The sequence below is a fragment of the Cyprinus carpio genome, chromosome B10, assembly GCF_018340385.1.
Source record: "Cyprinus carpio isolate SPL01 chromosome B10, ASM1834038v1, whole genome shotgun sequence".
NCBI lineage: Eukaryota > Metazoa > Chordata > Actinopteri > Cypriniformes > Cyprinidae > Cyprinus > Cyprinus carpio.
The window spans coordinates 6,209,745-6,224,195 of NC_056606.1; the positions used below are offsets into that span (position 1 = coordinate 6,209,745).

The 14,451-nt window shown below is 32.9% G+C and overlaps 2 protein-coding genes across 2 annotated transcripts; both read right to left on the reverse strand.

Annotated features, from left to right (window-relative positions):
- Window positions 1-835: 835 nt before the first annotated feature.
- On the reverse strand, window positions 836-7,235 carry LOC109097725 (protein AMBP-like). The gene is made up of 10 exons (XM_042732245.1): window positions 7,052-7,235; window positions 5,721-5,863; window positions 5,571-5,647; window positions 5,375-5,491; window positions 3,534-3,635; window positions 3,408-3,454; window positions 3,017-3,092; window positions 1,788-1,955; window positions 1,511-1,687; window positions 836-971 (listed from the first exon to the last, which is right to left on the reverse strand). Exons 1-10 carry the CDS (start codon window positions 7,157-7,159, stop codon window positions 934-936), a joined length of 1,053 nt encoding a protein of 350 aa, XP_042588179.1. The 5' UTR covers window positions 7,160-7,235; the 3' UTR covers window positions 836-933.
- Window positions 7,236-7,751: 516 nt separating this feature from the next.
- Window positions 7,752-11,531, reverse strand: LOC109097728 (prostaglandin-H2 D-isomerase-like). The gene is made up of 7 exons (XM_019111340.1): window positions 11,373-11,531; window positions 10,608-10,747; window positions 9,676-9,752; window positions 9,477-9,587; window positions 9,271-9,372; window positions 8,026-8,060; window positions 7,752-7,944 (listed from the first exon to the last, which is right to left on the reverse strand). The coding sequence occupies exons 1-6, from the start codon at window positions 11,466-11,468 to the stop codon at window positions 8,026-8,028; spliced, it is 561 nt and encodes a 186-aa protein (XP_018966885.1). The 5' UTR covers window positions 11,469-11,531; the 3' UTR covers window positions 7,752-7,944.
- Between the last annotated feature and the right edge of the window lie 2,920 nt (window positions 11,532-14,451).

Genomic DNA, 14,451 nt, shown 5'->3' on the forward strand with positions numbered 1-14,451 from the left:
TTGCCTGTATGCAGGATCAGCTTCACGAGCCTGGACGTATTGCTTTAGTATTATAAGAAGAGCGATAAAACTGGTCACAGATCAGCAGGGAAATCAAATGAGCAGGCAGTTTCACACATATACAGAGACTAGAGCTGGTAAGATCTACTTCAGTGGACAACCCTGACCTCTCCTGGCAACAGTAAGAAACTGTCCAGTGAAAAGAAAAAAACGACATCCCAGAAAAAACTTCATAATAATAATAATAAAATTAAGTAACATAAAAATTAAATGTATATAATTTTTTTTTTACTGAAAAAATGTAAATAATAAAATTAAAGTGAATAAAATGTAAAAAATAAAAAATATTTTTAACAAAATAAAATATATTCACTGGAACAAAAATAAAATGTATATAATTTTTTTTTACTGCAAAATAAAATGAAAGTGAATAAAATGTAAAAAAAATTAAATAAAATATATTCACTGGAAAAAAAAAATAAAATGTGTTTTATTTTTACTGAAATTTATTTTTAAAGAAAGCAAAAGAAAACAAAAATACAATACTGTAAACTAAAATAATCAAATAAGTTATTTTATTTTTACCAAATTTTATCTTTAAAGAACGCAAAATAAAATAAAGTAATTTTATTCACTGGTCAAGAAAATAAAATGTGTTTTAATTTTTACAGATTTTTATTCTTAAAGAAAGCTAAAGGAAACTAAATAATAACTAATAACTAAATAATAAAATAAAATATTTTTAAATTAAATAAAAATAAGAATAATATTAAGATAATAAAATTAAAAATAACATGGTATCTTAAAATGTATTAAAAATGAAGGGCACAACCAGTACATTAGACAGGTCTTTATTTATTGTGTTAATGCTGAAGTTAATGCCTGTTGAAAACTGATCCGTGTTGCAACGCTCCATTTTCATTCACAGCATTCTCATTTCACAGTGAGAAGCTCCTCATCTCCTGCAAATCCTTAACAAAACATAACAAGCGTCACAATTCTCCTCACAATTTTGATGATAATATTGATGACATTAACCCGTTTAATCCCACATTTTTTCCAGATATGAAAATATCCAGATGATGTGTCATTAGTAACCTTTCAATTATGACTTTTATTCTCGAAATTTAATGTGTTTAATCTCAACATTTTATTTCGACATTTTTCTTGAAATGTAACAACTTTAATTTCGAGATGGTTTTATTTTTTTATTGTTGTTTGATCCTGATCCTCTTCCGTACTAGACAACTTAAAGATTATGTGGACCAAAAATCTTTGTCATATTTTTATGTTCTTTATATACATACTTTACTAGCCTTTTGTTTTGGAGCTTTGATGCAGTCATCATCTTCTCATGATTAAGGCTAGATAGCATACAGCAAAAACTACTAGCATGCGCACATCAATATAGCATAACTTTTCTCACACTGCACAACAATAATTACTACGATTTTTGCATTATCTGCTATCAAAAATCTGCAAATCTTCTGGTGTAATGTGTGTGACCCACCATTTTTCATCATAACGCTGCAGTACTCCTCACACTCCTTCTTACTGTAGAATTTATTGCCGTTGCCCTTGCAGCCTCCATATTTGAAGGCCACACACTTCCCCGAGGCCGAGTCGAAGGCCCACAGGTCTGAGAACACTTTACAGGGACCAGCGTCTACGGGCAGCCTGCAGGCAGCTGAGAGACCAAATACAGTGTGTGTAATAAAACCATGCCACGGACAGATGCATTGAGAGCAGGTCACTACCCACACACACACACACACACACACACTCACCGTCAGTGCGGCAGCTCTGCAGACACTCCTTTTCAGTCACAAAGTTGTTCTGGTTCCCCATGCAGCCTCCATAGTTGAACATCTGACAGGCCATGATGGACGAGTTGTAATGGTAGCGCTGCAGACTCCCAAAACACGGACCTGAGTCTGGCTGGGACTTACACACTTCTACACACACACACACACACATGGGTCATTTAACTATAATATCAATGCAATTATTTAATTATAATCATTTTTAAATTATAGTATATATTACATATTATAATTAATTATAAATCTTCTATAATATCAAAGCAATAATCTTTTTTCCCCTAAAGATTTATCAGTCCATACTCTGTCTGCACTCTTTCTGCACACTACCGTTTAATTTTTTATTTCTTTAAAGAAATTAAAAAGATTTTCAGTAAGGATGCATTGGACTGGTCAGTAGTGATAGTAAAAACATTTAAAATGTTACTTTTAGAATTCTATTTCACATAAATGCAGTTATTTTACATGTTCTATTCATCAAGGAATCCTCTAAAAAAGTACCATGGTTTCCACAAAAATATTAAGCAACAAAACTGTTTTCAACATTGATAATAATAATAATTATTGAGCACCAAGTCGATGTACACTGAAATAGTAATGTTCAGCTGAAATTAAAATAATATTTTACAATATTGGGTTATTACAGTATTTTTGATCAAATAAATGTAACCTTTAAAAAATCAAAAAAATCTTACTGAACTCAAATTTTTAATAGTAATGTATATTTAAAATCTTTATATTAAGACATTTTTTAATTATATATATAAATATATATTATATTTAAAATCTTTATATTAAGACATTTTTTAATTATATATATCAAATAAAAACACATTGTTTTCTTTTTTTTTTCTTGCAAAATTAAATAAAAACTAGCTGTGTGGATAACCAATCTGTGACATATTTGCACATTTAAAACATTTGTCACACCACAGGACTAAACAAACAAACAAACAAACAAATAAAAATAATTATTAAATTTAATGTTTACCAATCAGTCACAAAATCTACAAAAACACCCAGTAAATAAACACTTATGCTTTCTGTCTATCACATATGATATTCGTTTACACACACACATATATATATATATATATATGTATTTTTATGTTTATATATATGTATATATATATATATATATGTGTGTGTGTGTGTGTGTGTGTGTATGAAAGCACATAAGTGGCACTATTGCTCACCAGGTCCTCTGATCATGTGTGTTTCGTCCCCCGATCCCTCCTCAGGGGCCTGCAGGACCACATTCCTCCTCGCCCTCTGTTGAGATCCAATCACATGACAGGATGATTAATCACGCTTCTATCAGTCACATAAACAATTCCATCAGATTAATGTGACAGTTATTAATTCACCCTCAAGTGTTGTTTGTGTGTTTTTATGGATTCAGCAGACTTCAAATGAATTAAACATTCAGTTTTTATGGTCCACAAAACACAGGTTTGGAACGACATCAGGACGAGTAACTGATGACAAAGTTGTCATTTTTGGTTGAACAATCCCAGCTAAGTAACTATTAGCTTTTATCTCAAATGTAAGTGTTTTAGTTTATGGTGTGTGTGCTGAGGTCTTCACCTGGATCTGTGGCTCTGGTGTGACCTGCTCACCTGGAACACATTCACCTGACGACACAGAGCCCAAAATAATGACATCTGGTCTGATTAAAAGCGTGTTTTGCATTGGTTTGTGTCGTGAGGGTACCTTTGTTCTTTTTGATTACTATAGTGTCTTCACTCATTCCCTGCTCAGCCACCAGAGTCTTGAAGTCTTCGATGAGAGTGGGCCGCAGCTGCATAGCGCGTCCTACACAACAAACACAGACCTACAAATATCATTGCTGAATGCTCTCTGTATGTTCAAAATGTTTCAAACATTAAGGGAACATTCCATTTTATAATTTCCAAACCATTATGAGAATGTTACTTTTGAATGCTCTCTGAACATTTTGAAATAAGTAGTAACATTTAAAACAATTGAAAGGATAAAAAATGTGTAAACGGAGCTGGGCAGATAACTCACAAATTGTAATACGTTACCGATTCCAAATGATGTGACAAAAACTTAATTAGTATTTAGTAATGTAATCCATTACATCACACATTTTAGGTAATATAATCAGGCTACTTTTTGATTACTTTTGACCTAACTCATTTATCACATCGATTTAAACAGGATAATCTTGTGCCATATTGATTTGACCTATCTAATTATATATTTGATTTGTTGTTGTTCATCTTGTGCCATATTGATAATTATTAAAATAACTGGGGTTCATGAATAAACTGCAGGAGATTTAATGCAAAGCTGATAATTAATGAAATCATAAAAAAGTCAAATTAAAATAAATGATTTTAAAACAACATAAATCAAAATAAAACAGTGAAAAAGTTAATATCTTATTTGTTTACCTGCATGTCATGTGAACAGAGAACTAAATAATTATGACAATATGTGACCCTGGACGACAAAAGCAGTCACAAGGGTAAATTTTTTTAAATTGAGATTTATACATCATATGAAAGCTGAATAAATGAGATTTCCATTGATGTATGGTTTGTTAGGATAGAACAAAATTTTGAAAAAAATCAAAATAGCCTTTATAGTTGTCCAAATGAAGTCCTTAGCAATGCATATTACTAATCAAAAATGAAGTTTTAATATATTTACGGTAGGAAATGTACAAAATATCTTCATGGAACATGATCTTTATTTAATGTCCTAATGATTTTTTTGGCATAAAAGAAAAATCGATAATTTTGACCCATACAATGTATACAAATATACCCCAGTGACTAAAGACTGGTTTTGTGCTCCAGGGTCACATATTTATTTTAAAATCTGAGGTGTACTTCTGCATTATATGTAAATAAGAAATAGTGTGAAATTGTGCATTTTATGTGCGTGAGAGACAAAGCAATGCATTGTTAAATAACCAACTGAGTGATAATTCAAATAAAAATGAATGTGTTCATCAGTAGTTGATGCAATGTTAAAACACTTCTTAAACCTGAAATGATGCAGTGTATCCACCGGACTAATGAATGTCCACAGAACTGGAAGACTTTCTGAGTGAATATAAGCGGGAGGCTATTTTAGAAAGGAACATTTAAAAGATGAAAAAGAGGAATTATGGGTAATCAATAAATTATAAATAATTTGAATGTGAATAACATGCAATCATGTAATCAATTAAAGAGTAACTGTAGTCTGATTACAAGCATTTTAAAATGTAATTTAATCTAATCTTACAATTTTTTTAATCTGATTGCATAATCCAGATTACATGTACTCAGTTACTACCCAGCTCTGATACTGTAGTGTTACTCTATACCCCTTGACATTTTTCAAATATGCACTCTTAAAAATAAAGATTCTTCAAAGTGATGCAATAGAAGAGCCATTTCTGGTTCCACAAAGAACCATTCAGCCAAAGGTTCTTTAAACAACCATCTCTTTCTTGCCTTTTTATAATCTGAGGAACCTTTTGTGAAACAGAAAGTGCCAATACTAATCGTTGTCCAAGAAGAAAGCAGATGTTTTACCGTAGAGTTTGACAGATGTGGTTTTTTCCCCGCCTGGTTTTTGTTTATACATCACCACCAGAGCGTACTCGTCGTAGTTTGTGTGAAGCACGTAGATGTCCACATCAGCATTCCACTCTACATGAGGAAAGACACATAACAGCAGTGAAATGACACCAGGTCGCTCTGTGCTCGACAGCTGTGGCACTGAACTCACTGGTGCTGTGGTAATGAAATCTTCCGGGGGTTTTGCTCAGCTGATATTCTCCACTGATGGACTTACAGCTGCCGTGTCTGCAGAAGAAACACACGAGGCCTGTCACACGGGCTCTGTTTTGAGGTGTTGTGATGTAACTGTGTGCTGTACCTGCGGCTGATCCGGGTCATGCTGATGGTCTGGCTCGAGCCGCTGGACTGCAGCTCCATAGAGCCGATGGCTGCGTCTGTCTTGTGACGCTTCATCCACGGGCACGTGGACGCAACCGCAATATCATACCATTTGCCCATGAATTCCCGACGAGGTCAGATTGGGAGAAATAAGTCAATGAGAGGTTCAGATGCAGGTGGATGTGGACGCGTTAGAAGCATCACATCACTGGCCAGATTATAATAATGTTCATGGCAATAATGCACTGCATTGCAAAATTATTTTTGTATAACAGCCAGTGAATTTTTTTTAATGCAAATGTCTACTGAAATGTGTACAAATCAAATTCACTAGGGAAGACCTACAAACTAACATTACAATTTATTATTATTATTTTTTTTATTTATTTATTTTAGGGGCTCTCTCTCTCTCTCTCTCTCTCTCTATTAAGGCCTATATATAACAGTTGAATAATTTGCATAATGCTATAATTACAGAAGTTATAATTGTTATTAAGTTATTATTATACAATTAATACTTAATTTTACTTTTATGAATTTTTAGTTTATTTCACGTTGTATATATTGTATGTAATTTTTGTTTTATATAGCTTACTTTCTCATAAAACATTTTAGATTAATTACAATATAAAAAACACCAAAAAAGATAAAAAAAAAAACTATAAATAGCCTATTAAACCCTTTTAAATAGAGGTGATTTTTCTTCACCTATTTCTTGCTATTTCATGAATTGATTTAAGTATTTATTATTGACTTAATTTGTTATATTATTAATATTTATACAATTTTTATTTCATGTTAAAAAAGTAAAAAAAAAAAAGTTTAACTATAGTTTATTTTTATTAAAATATAACATATTGACAAAATGCAAATAAATAGCCTGTAAAATGCTTTAAACGCATATATATATATATATATATATATATATATATATATATATATATATATATATATATATATATATATATTGTCTTTTTACCTTAAAATTTTCAATGTATTTAATGTATTTAAACAGGTTCCCATTGTGACAACATCCCACATTTAGTTTGACCACTGGGGCATGTTGTCACAAAAGATCAATAAGTGATAAATTAACTATGCCTTCTTTTTCCTTGGCAATAACAGTGGAAATAATGTATAGTTTATTATTATTATTATTAATTAAAAAAAAATTTTTTGCATTCATGGCATTTTTGAGATGTTTGTGTCTATATGGAAACTGACTATATAGAAACATTCTACAAGTGTAATAAGTGTGACAACTAGTCTATTCACAATCAGTTTCTTAAACATCCAAAAGGCATAACTTACCCTGTTCACATCAAAGTTCTCCTGGGGCTGGAGGACGGGCTCATCGGGCAGCGGCCCAGCATGCAACAGGCCCAGGAGCGGCAGCAGAATCACAACAACACGCTTCATTCTGACTGTCTGTGATCCAAATGAAGTTGTGAAGAACCAGGACTGTCTCTCCGTCCACAGGACATCGACCTGCTGTTCATGTGTGCAACACCCCCCAAAACCAGTCCAGCAAAACAAACAGAACAAAGGTCTGCTTATCTGCCTGTTGACTCCAAACTATTTGTGCCTTGTGTTCTTGTTTGCTTTGGCTGAAACTCTGACAAATACAACATTATGCAACATCAATATTAGCATGATTCTATGAAATATTCCAATAATATTTTCAGCATGTAAGGAAAGAAGAGTTTCATCTTCAGTTTTTTTTTTGCTGAGTGACATTATATAATAAATGTTTTGAGTTTATAAAACAAAAACAAAACAGATTTGCTCTGCAACAAATACCACACCCTTAGAATTAGATTTTTATGTACAATTACCAAACATCTGTCACAAAAAAAGGCATCCAGCGAGCCTGATTTTTCATTCATAAACTCACAATAACCAGTTCATATTTTTCCTGTTAACACAATCTGTGAGTCAAGAGAAGAGATGTTTACTGTATACTCAATTGCACATTAACTTTCATTTCTCATGCCAAATAACACACGCAATATGAACAGATAAAAAGTTTTATTTTTGCCAGCAAAGCTCATCAGAGATGTGATGATGATAAATACCTAGATTCAGTGTTTTATTATAAATATAACAACTAAGCACAGCAAACGACAATGACATCAAGTTACAATATTACAAACTGTCACAAACATACATCATTTTGGCACATTAATGATGTGTTTCCTCCAGCTCTAAACAGAAAGAGAGACAAAAACAAGCTGTCAAACTGTATGAATAGGGATTGACAAACTAGATATGAAGCTCTCGCTTACCTAACTTCCTGATGGAGGACAGTTTTCTAAAAAGTCTAAACAAAAATGAGAAATTTTGTGAGAATTTTGCAGACAATACATCTATTTTAGACAATAAATACACATTTAAAATTGAGTGTGAATAAAAGTTAATTCTTAAGCAGTTATTTGTGTCCAACCATGTATAATCTTAAAAAAAAAAGTACTTCAGCCACACTTAAAAATATGACTGAATGTCATTGACTGCATCCGAATGGAATACTTCCCTGTTCTATACAAGAATGCTGAAAACAATACTTCAACAGAGCAGTATGTCTGAATTCAGAGAATTTGAAAAACAGTAAAAAGTAATCAGATTAAAAGTATCGAGATGACTTCCTACTTCTGCCTGGATTCTGAAGTGTGCATTCGATGGACACTTTATTATCCCATGAGGCCATAATTTAGTGATTTCGGATGCACTGATTGAGTTAGATATCAAACCAAACATATCAAATGATGATGTCCTATCAGAGTAACCAACAATCACTTCATCTATAAACATGAGTCATTCGTATTTGACAACAACATAACTCTCGTCAATTTGAACAGCATTGCTTTATCATTCAAACCCTAAAGAGCCTTTCACACATTCATTCAGTTTGAGGTTCAGCCAAAAATGAAATATCTGTCATCATGTACTCACCCTCGTGTTGTTACAGACCTGCATGAGTAGGGCTGTAAAATCGATTAATCGCAATTAATCGCTTCCAAAACATTTGATTCATATTGTATATTAATATATTACATATATTTCTTAAATATACATGTATATGTGTGAGTGTATATTTACATGTACATATAAATATAATAATATATTACATATATTTCTTAAATATACATGTATATGTTTTATTTTTTTTTTAAGTGTACATATAAATATTAAATAAAATACTTTTGTTTTGGTGTTAATTGATATTTACAGCCCTATGCATGAGTTTCTTTTTCTTCTACTGAACACAAAAGAAGATCATGTAAAGAATGTGAGTAATCGAGTAGCTGACAGCACCAATTGATATTAATCCCCATAGTATTTTTTTTTTCACACTATTGAAGTCAATGGCTACCGTCAACTGTTTGGTTACCAACGTTCTGCAAAATATCTTCTTTTATGTTCAACAGAAGAGAGAAACTCATACAGGTCAGTGATGACACGTTTTCATTTTGGGGTGAAATGCCCCTTTATTGTCCAGATGACGTTGTGTGTAAGTGATTTGAGAGGTTTACCAGCAGCTGGTGGAGTCAGTATGGAGTCTTTAGGGAATCCTTGAGCTGTGGCATACGCTCTGAACTTCTCCATCACATCCGCCCTCAACTTCTTAGTACGACCTACAGGAAAATTACAGGCACTGAGAACAATTTACAAAGTCAGAGGAACAAGAACGCCCTTCCAAAAAGCTTGAGTTGATAACGGTTGTTTATTGCAGACTCACCATAAAGGGCCACTTGTGTGAAATCCTTGTTAAACTTCTTGTGTTTGAGGACCAGGGCGTACTCTGTGTAGTTCGTATCCACCACAGTAACATCCTTCACCCTTCTGTGACCTTTAAATTACAATAAAAAACGTAATGGTAGTATCATTTTCTCAGACTCTGATCAGTCATATACAGTAGGTCTTATATGTTGACTCACGAGTGCTGTAGTAGGTGAAGACGCCGGGCACAGAAGTCTTCTTATAAATGTAGACCTTAGAATAACAGCCAGAAGAACTGCATATGATCACAGGACACAGGAGACGAGTGAATATAACGTCATATATTACTGCTGTCAAACGATTAATCATGATTAATCGCATCTAAAATAAAAGTTTTTGTTTACATAATAATGTGTAATGTGTACTGTGTATATTAATTATGTCTATATAAATATACCCACATACAGTATATATTTTGAAAATATGTACATGTATATATTTATATTCATATAATTTATATTAAATATAAATATATTTAATATACAAACATAACATATTTTTCCAAAATATATACATGCATGTGTGTGTATTTATATAGACATAATACATATACACAGTACACACTCATATATTATGTAAACAAAAACTTTTTAGATGCGATTAATCGTTTGACAGCACTAAATATAATATAATACAATATCATAATCAAGCTATTTTAGAAACTATTCTTAACTATGTTAACGGAAAACAATGGACAAGAATCATCACACTTTGTGTGAATATAATATAATATAATATAATATAATATAATATAATATAATATAATATAATATAATATAATATAATATAATATAATATAATATAATATAATATAATATATAATATATTTAATATACAAACATAACATATTTTTCCAAAATATATACATGCATATGAATTAAATCAAAACAAAATAATTTTCTGAAATGTTTCTCAGTATTAACAGAGAGTTCAAAATGCTGTTGTTCTAATTATATATACAATTCTCCACTTGTTGTATGTAAAAGAGCTTGTGCAATAGTATTATATGATATTATATGAAGTTTTACTGTATTGTAGACAAATATTTTTCCTCTGAAGACAATCATAGATGAAAAAGGGTGTCCTTCACCTTACACTCCACATGGTCATGTTGACGTTCCCGTTCTCCTTCGGCTCCACTGTGCCCATAGAGATGGTGAGTCTGCTTCTGTACCGCACAAAACCTGGAGAATCATAGGCCAGAGCGACCCGATACCACCTCCCTGCAAACTGAACAAACACATCCAGCTCACAGCACACAAATATCCCATCTTAACAAAATAAACATAATTAGACAAGGACGTCTTGGAAAAACAACAGAGAATCCAGCCAAAAATATTTAGCCTGATTCTAATGTCCAATCAGTATCAGATAACAGAACTGATATTTTGTGTCTTCCATTAAAAAAAAAAAAAAAAATCTTTTTTTTTTTTTTTTATAAAATCCCATGAAGATGCCTTGAGAACTTGGCAGAAATCACTCGGTCCTTGTTGCAACACTGAGCGGTGACCTTTGCCCTGAGCTGTTTTTGTCTGCACTGTCTCTACCGTTAATGCAATCGCTGTCCCCTCAAACAGCCCTGTAGAGCATTACCCCAATCAACATGTCAGTATTTCAGCCCTAGGCAAGAAAACCATCCCTAAACAAACATTATTCAGCTGTTTAAATATCACACAACACCAGCCTGAATTCAACAAAGAAGACCTACTTTTCAAACTGCTGTTTGGAAATTGCTGCTAGTCCAAAACCAGCGTAACGGAAAATGCTACTGTACAGTCCTACAGAAAAAAAGGCACCTGAAATCATTTCATGAAGCTTCAGTGTTTAAAACATCAGCTAAAGCACAAGTTCTCACCCTTTGAAGGTCAAAGTTTTTCTGCGGTTGGACGCTGGCGTGGATGTCAGTCAGAAGCATCAACAAAAAGATGCTCTCCAAGGCGATGTTCTTCATGGTGACGTTGTAGGGACTCAGCCAGGGATTGTGGACTGTTCAGGGTCTGCCAGCCACATTAGCTCCTCCCCCTCACCAATCCAGCCAATCACATGCCACAAGAACACACAACTAACAGAGAGACCATTCATTGAAGGTACCATGTTTGAAACTTACAAATATTACAACTTCCATCCCAGAAAAACATAAATGTTTCCATATTTTAGACACAATAAAGTAAAGGAGCAACTACAGAGAATTAATATATATTTTTTATTAATATTGATTCTTGGATGCCATTGTTTCGAAAAAGCATGATTTACAGCCAGTCTTTAAGACAAGAGGACTTCAGTGTGACGCAGCACACCTCACACACCTCTACATCAACACACACACACACACACACACACACACACACACACACACACACACACACACACACACGTTTCCCTTCTCTCATCTGCGTCTGCATGTTGTTCCTGAGTACTGAACAGAAATAGACAAAATAAAAGTGCATTTATGATCAGTCTTTTCAGAAGGGTGACAAACCGGTACAATTTATAGACAAAACTGAGGAAAAAAAAAAAAGTCAGTTTTCCTCCTTAACTAACAAAATACATTGGCTTTGGTGCTCAATAAAACAAGATAAAAAACACAAGTTATGTTACTTGAAAATTGTCCTTTGTAGCTTTAAAGCTATATTGACAAAGCAAAAGAAAAAAAAATCCACAGTAAATAATTAGCTAAATATAAAACATTAGATATCCCTCATAAAATAATTATAGGTGAAAACATTAACACAATTTTGGATGGCAGCTCTATGCATGAGGAGGGAACGTTCATCTCCTGAATGAGCGCCATCTAGTGGACAGACATGAGAACAACAACGCTGCTAACGGGAGTGTCACATCATTTAGAAAGAGAAATTAAAATAACAAACCAGACACACACTTGCACACACACCGATCCTTTGAAACTTTGAAGTTGGGACTAAAACAGATAACGGACAGTTTTTTATGATACAGTGGAAAAAATAAATAAATACAAAAATTGTTCACAGCACTGGTTTTGCATTTCACATCGCTAACGCCTTTACAATATATGAAGAAAGACATTAAATTAAAACGCAGAAATCTCTGTCAAAACACATTACTGAAACTGAAGGTTGTTTGTGTGTGTCTGCAAAGTGTGTGACTTTAAAAATATTGTTTAAGCCAAAAATGAAACCTTTGTCATCATTACTTACTTTTATGTTTTTCCAAACCTGTGTGATTTTTATTTTATTTTATTTTTTTGGAACAGAGAAGAATCTTCATAAAAATTCTAAAAAGGAAAAAACTAAAAAAAAAATCACCATAAAACAGACTGAAATTTAAGTTTTCAATTTGAAATTTACTGATGATCTTCCTCGCCTTTTGAAATGCTTTTATTACACCAGGTCTGTTGTCAATGTGACACTGCTTTTTTAAATATGTGAAATAGAGAAGGACATTTAAAAGCTGCAGTAACAGGAATACAAACAATAAATTCTGTTCTTCTTCTCACATAAAAGTGTCATATGGCTTCTGAGGACTTGAAAAAAGTCCCTTGGATGTTTTTTTTTTTGTCCATTTCAGAATCTGATAGTTGTTATGTTCCACTAAACTGATCAGCATTCAGGTTTGGAAAGACATGAGGGGATTCATTTTGGGTTGAACTATGTCTTGAACTGGGAGAGTTAATCAAGAGAGGCCTCAGCAAAAGCCTCGCGGTGAGGATTCTTGCTGTCATTGGACACAAACTCTAACACACACTATCACGAGAGAAAGAAATATTTGTAGAGCAGATTTCAGACGTCATATTGTGTCTAACATATAACTCAGCGCATAAGATGTGCTTTCCCTCTCTTTCACACACCCAGAACAAAACCAAAGAACCAAACAAACAAACAAGTTTAACGGAGAAATAAAGCTCAACCTTACATATCATTCTTTTACAAAGTAAGAAAAAAAATGCAAGTGATAAAGGAAAGGGCAAACAATAAAATAAAAACAGGAACAGGTTTTGTTGGAGACAACTGCATCTGATTGGCTGACTAACCAATGACATCACTACTGCACCCTTGGCTTTATGGGTGTTTTTCACTAATATATGATGGTTATGTCATTAATTAGTATAAATTATGTTGTTCTTAAACCGTAAGACCTTCGTTCATCTTCGGAACTAAAATGAAGATATTTTTGATGCATTCTGAGAGCTCTCTGATGCCCCCTATAGACAGCAATGTGATTAACACGATCAAGGTCCAGAAACTAAGGACATAACTAAAATGAAGATATTTTTGATGCATTCTGAGAGCTCTCTGATGCCTGTGCAAAGAAAAAAAAAGTCAAGACTTTTTTTTCAAACAATTCGCCTCCTCCCTTTTTTTTTGGAGAGTACAAAAAGTATGCAGTTCTGTGTAGCACATGGATCGTTTTCTACGTTGTTTACGATTGTAAACGAATCCCCATATGTTGATGTTACATGGACTTCCAAATTTTACCAAGTCTTTTTTTTTTTCCTTACGTTTCTGGAGCTTCGTAAAATTACGATTGAACCCCCTGATGTCACATGATTAAATTACCATTTGCTGTCTATGGGAAGGTCAGAGAGCTCGCAGATTCCATCAAAAATACCTTAATTTGTGTTTCGAAGATGAACGAAGGTCTTATGGGTTTGGAACGACATGAGGGTGAGTAATTAATGACAGAATTTTCATTTTTGGGTGAACTATCCCTTTAAGTATCAGTTGAAGTCTAAATCACATGTACAGCTATTTGAGTAAATCTCACTTCATCCCAAATGAAAAAAAAGAACAATGTATACATTTTGAATGAATAAATTAATTCCTTATTTTATTGTTTTACTGAATTTAATTTATGCTAATTCTAATGAATAAAAAGTGTTTTTTTTCCTCATTACTGCAGATAATTTTTTTTTTTTTTTTTGTTAATGAGGATGAGATTTTTTTTTTTCGTTATTT

Excerpts from the sequence above, each read along its gene's own strand:
- LOC109097725 (XM_042732245.1), bottom strand. The coding sequence starts at position 7,159 with ATGAAGCGTGTTGTTGTGATTCTGCTGCCGCTCCTGGGCCTGTTGCAT. Across the intron at positions 5,648-5,720 it reads ATGACCCGGATCAGCCGCAG|ACACGGCAGCTGTAAGTCCA; the intron begins GTACAGCACACA and ends TTTCTTCTGCAG. Across the intron at positions 5,492-5,570 it reads ATTTCATTACCACAGCACCA|AGTGGAATGCTGATGTGGAC; the intron begins GTGAGTTCAGTG and ends TTCCTCATGTAG.
- LOC109097728 (XM_019111340.1), bottom strand. The coding sequence starts at position 11,468 with ATGAAGAACATCGCCTTGGAGAGCATCTTTTTGTTGATGCTTCTGACT. Across the intron at positions 9,753-10,607 it reads ATGACCATGTGGAGTGTAAG|TTCTTCTGGCTGTTATTCTA; the intron begins GTGAAGGACACC and ends GATCATATGCAG. Across the intron at positions 8,061-9,270 it reads ACTGACTCCACCAGCTGCTG|ACTTTTTAGAAAACTGTCCT; the intron begins GTAAACCTCTCA and ends ATTTTTGTTTAG.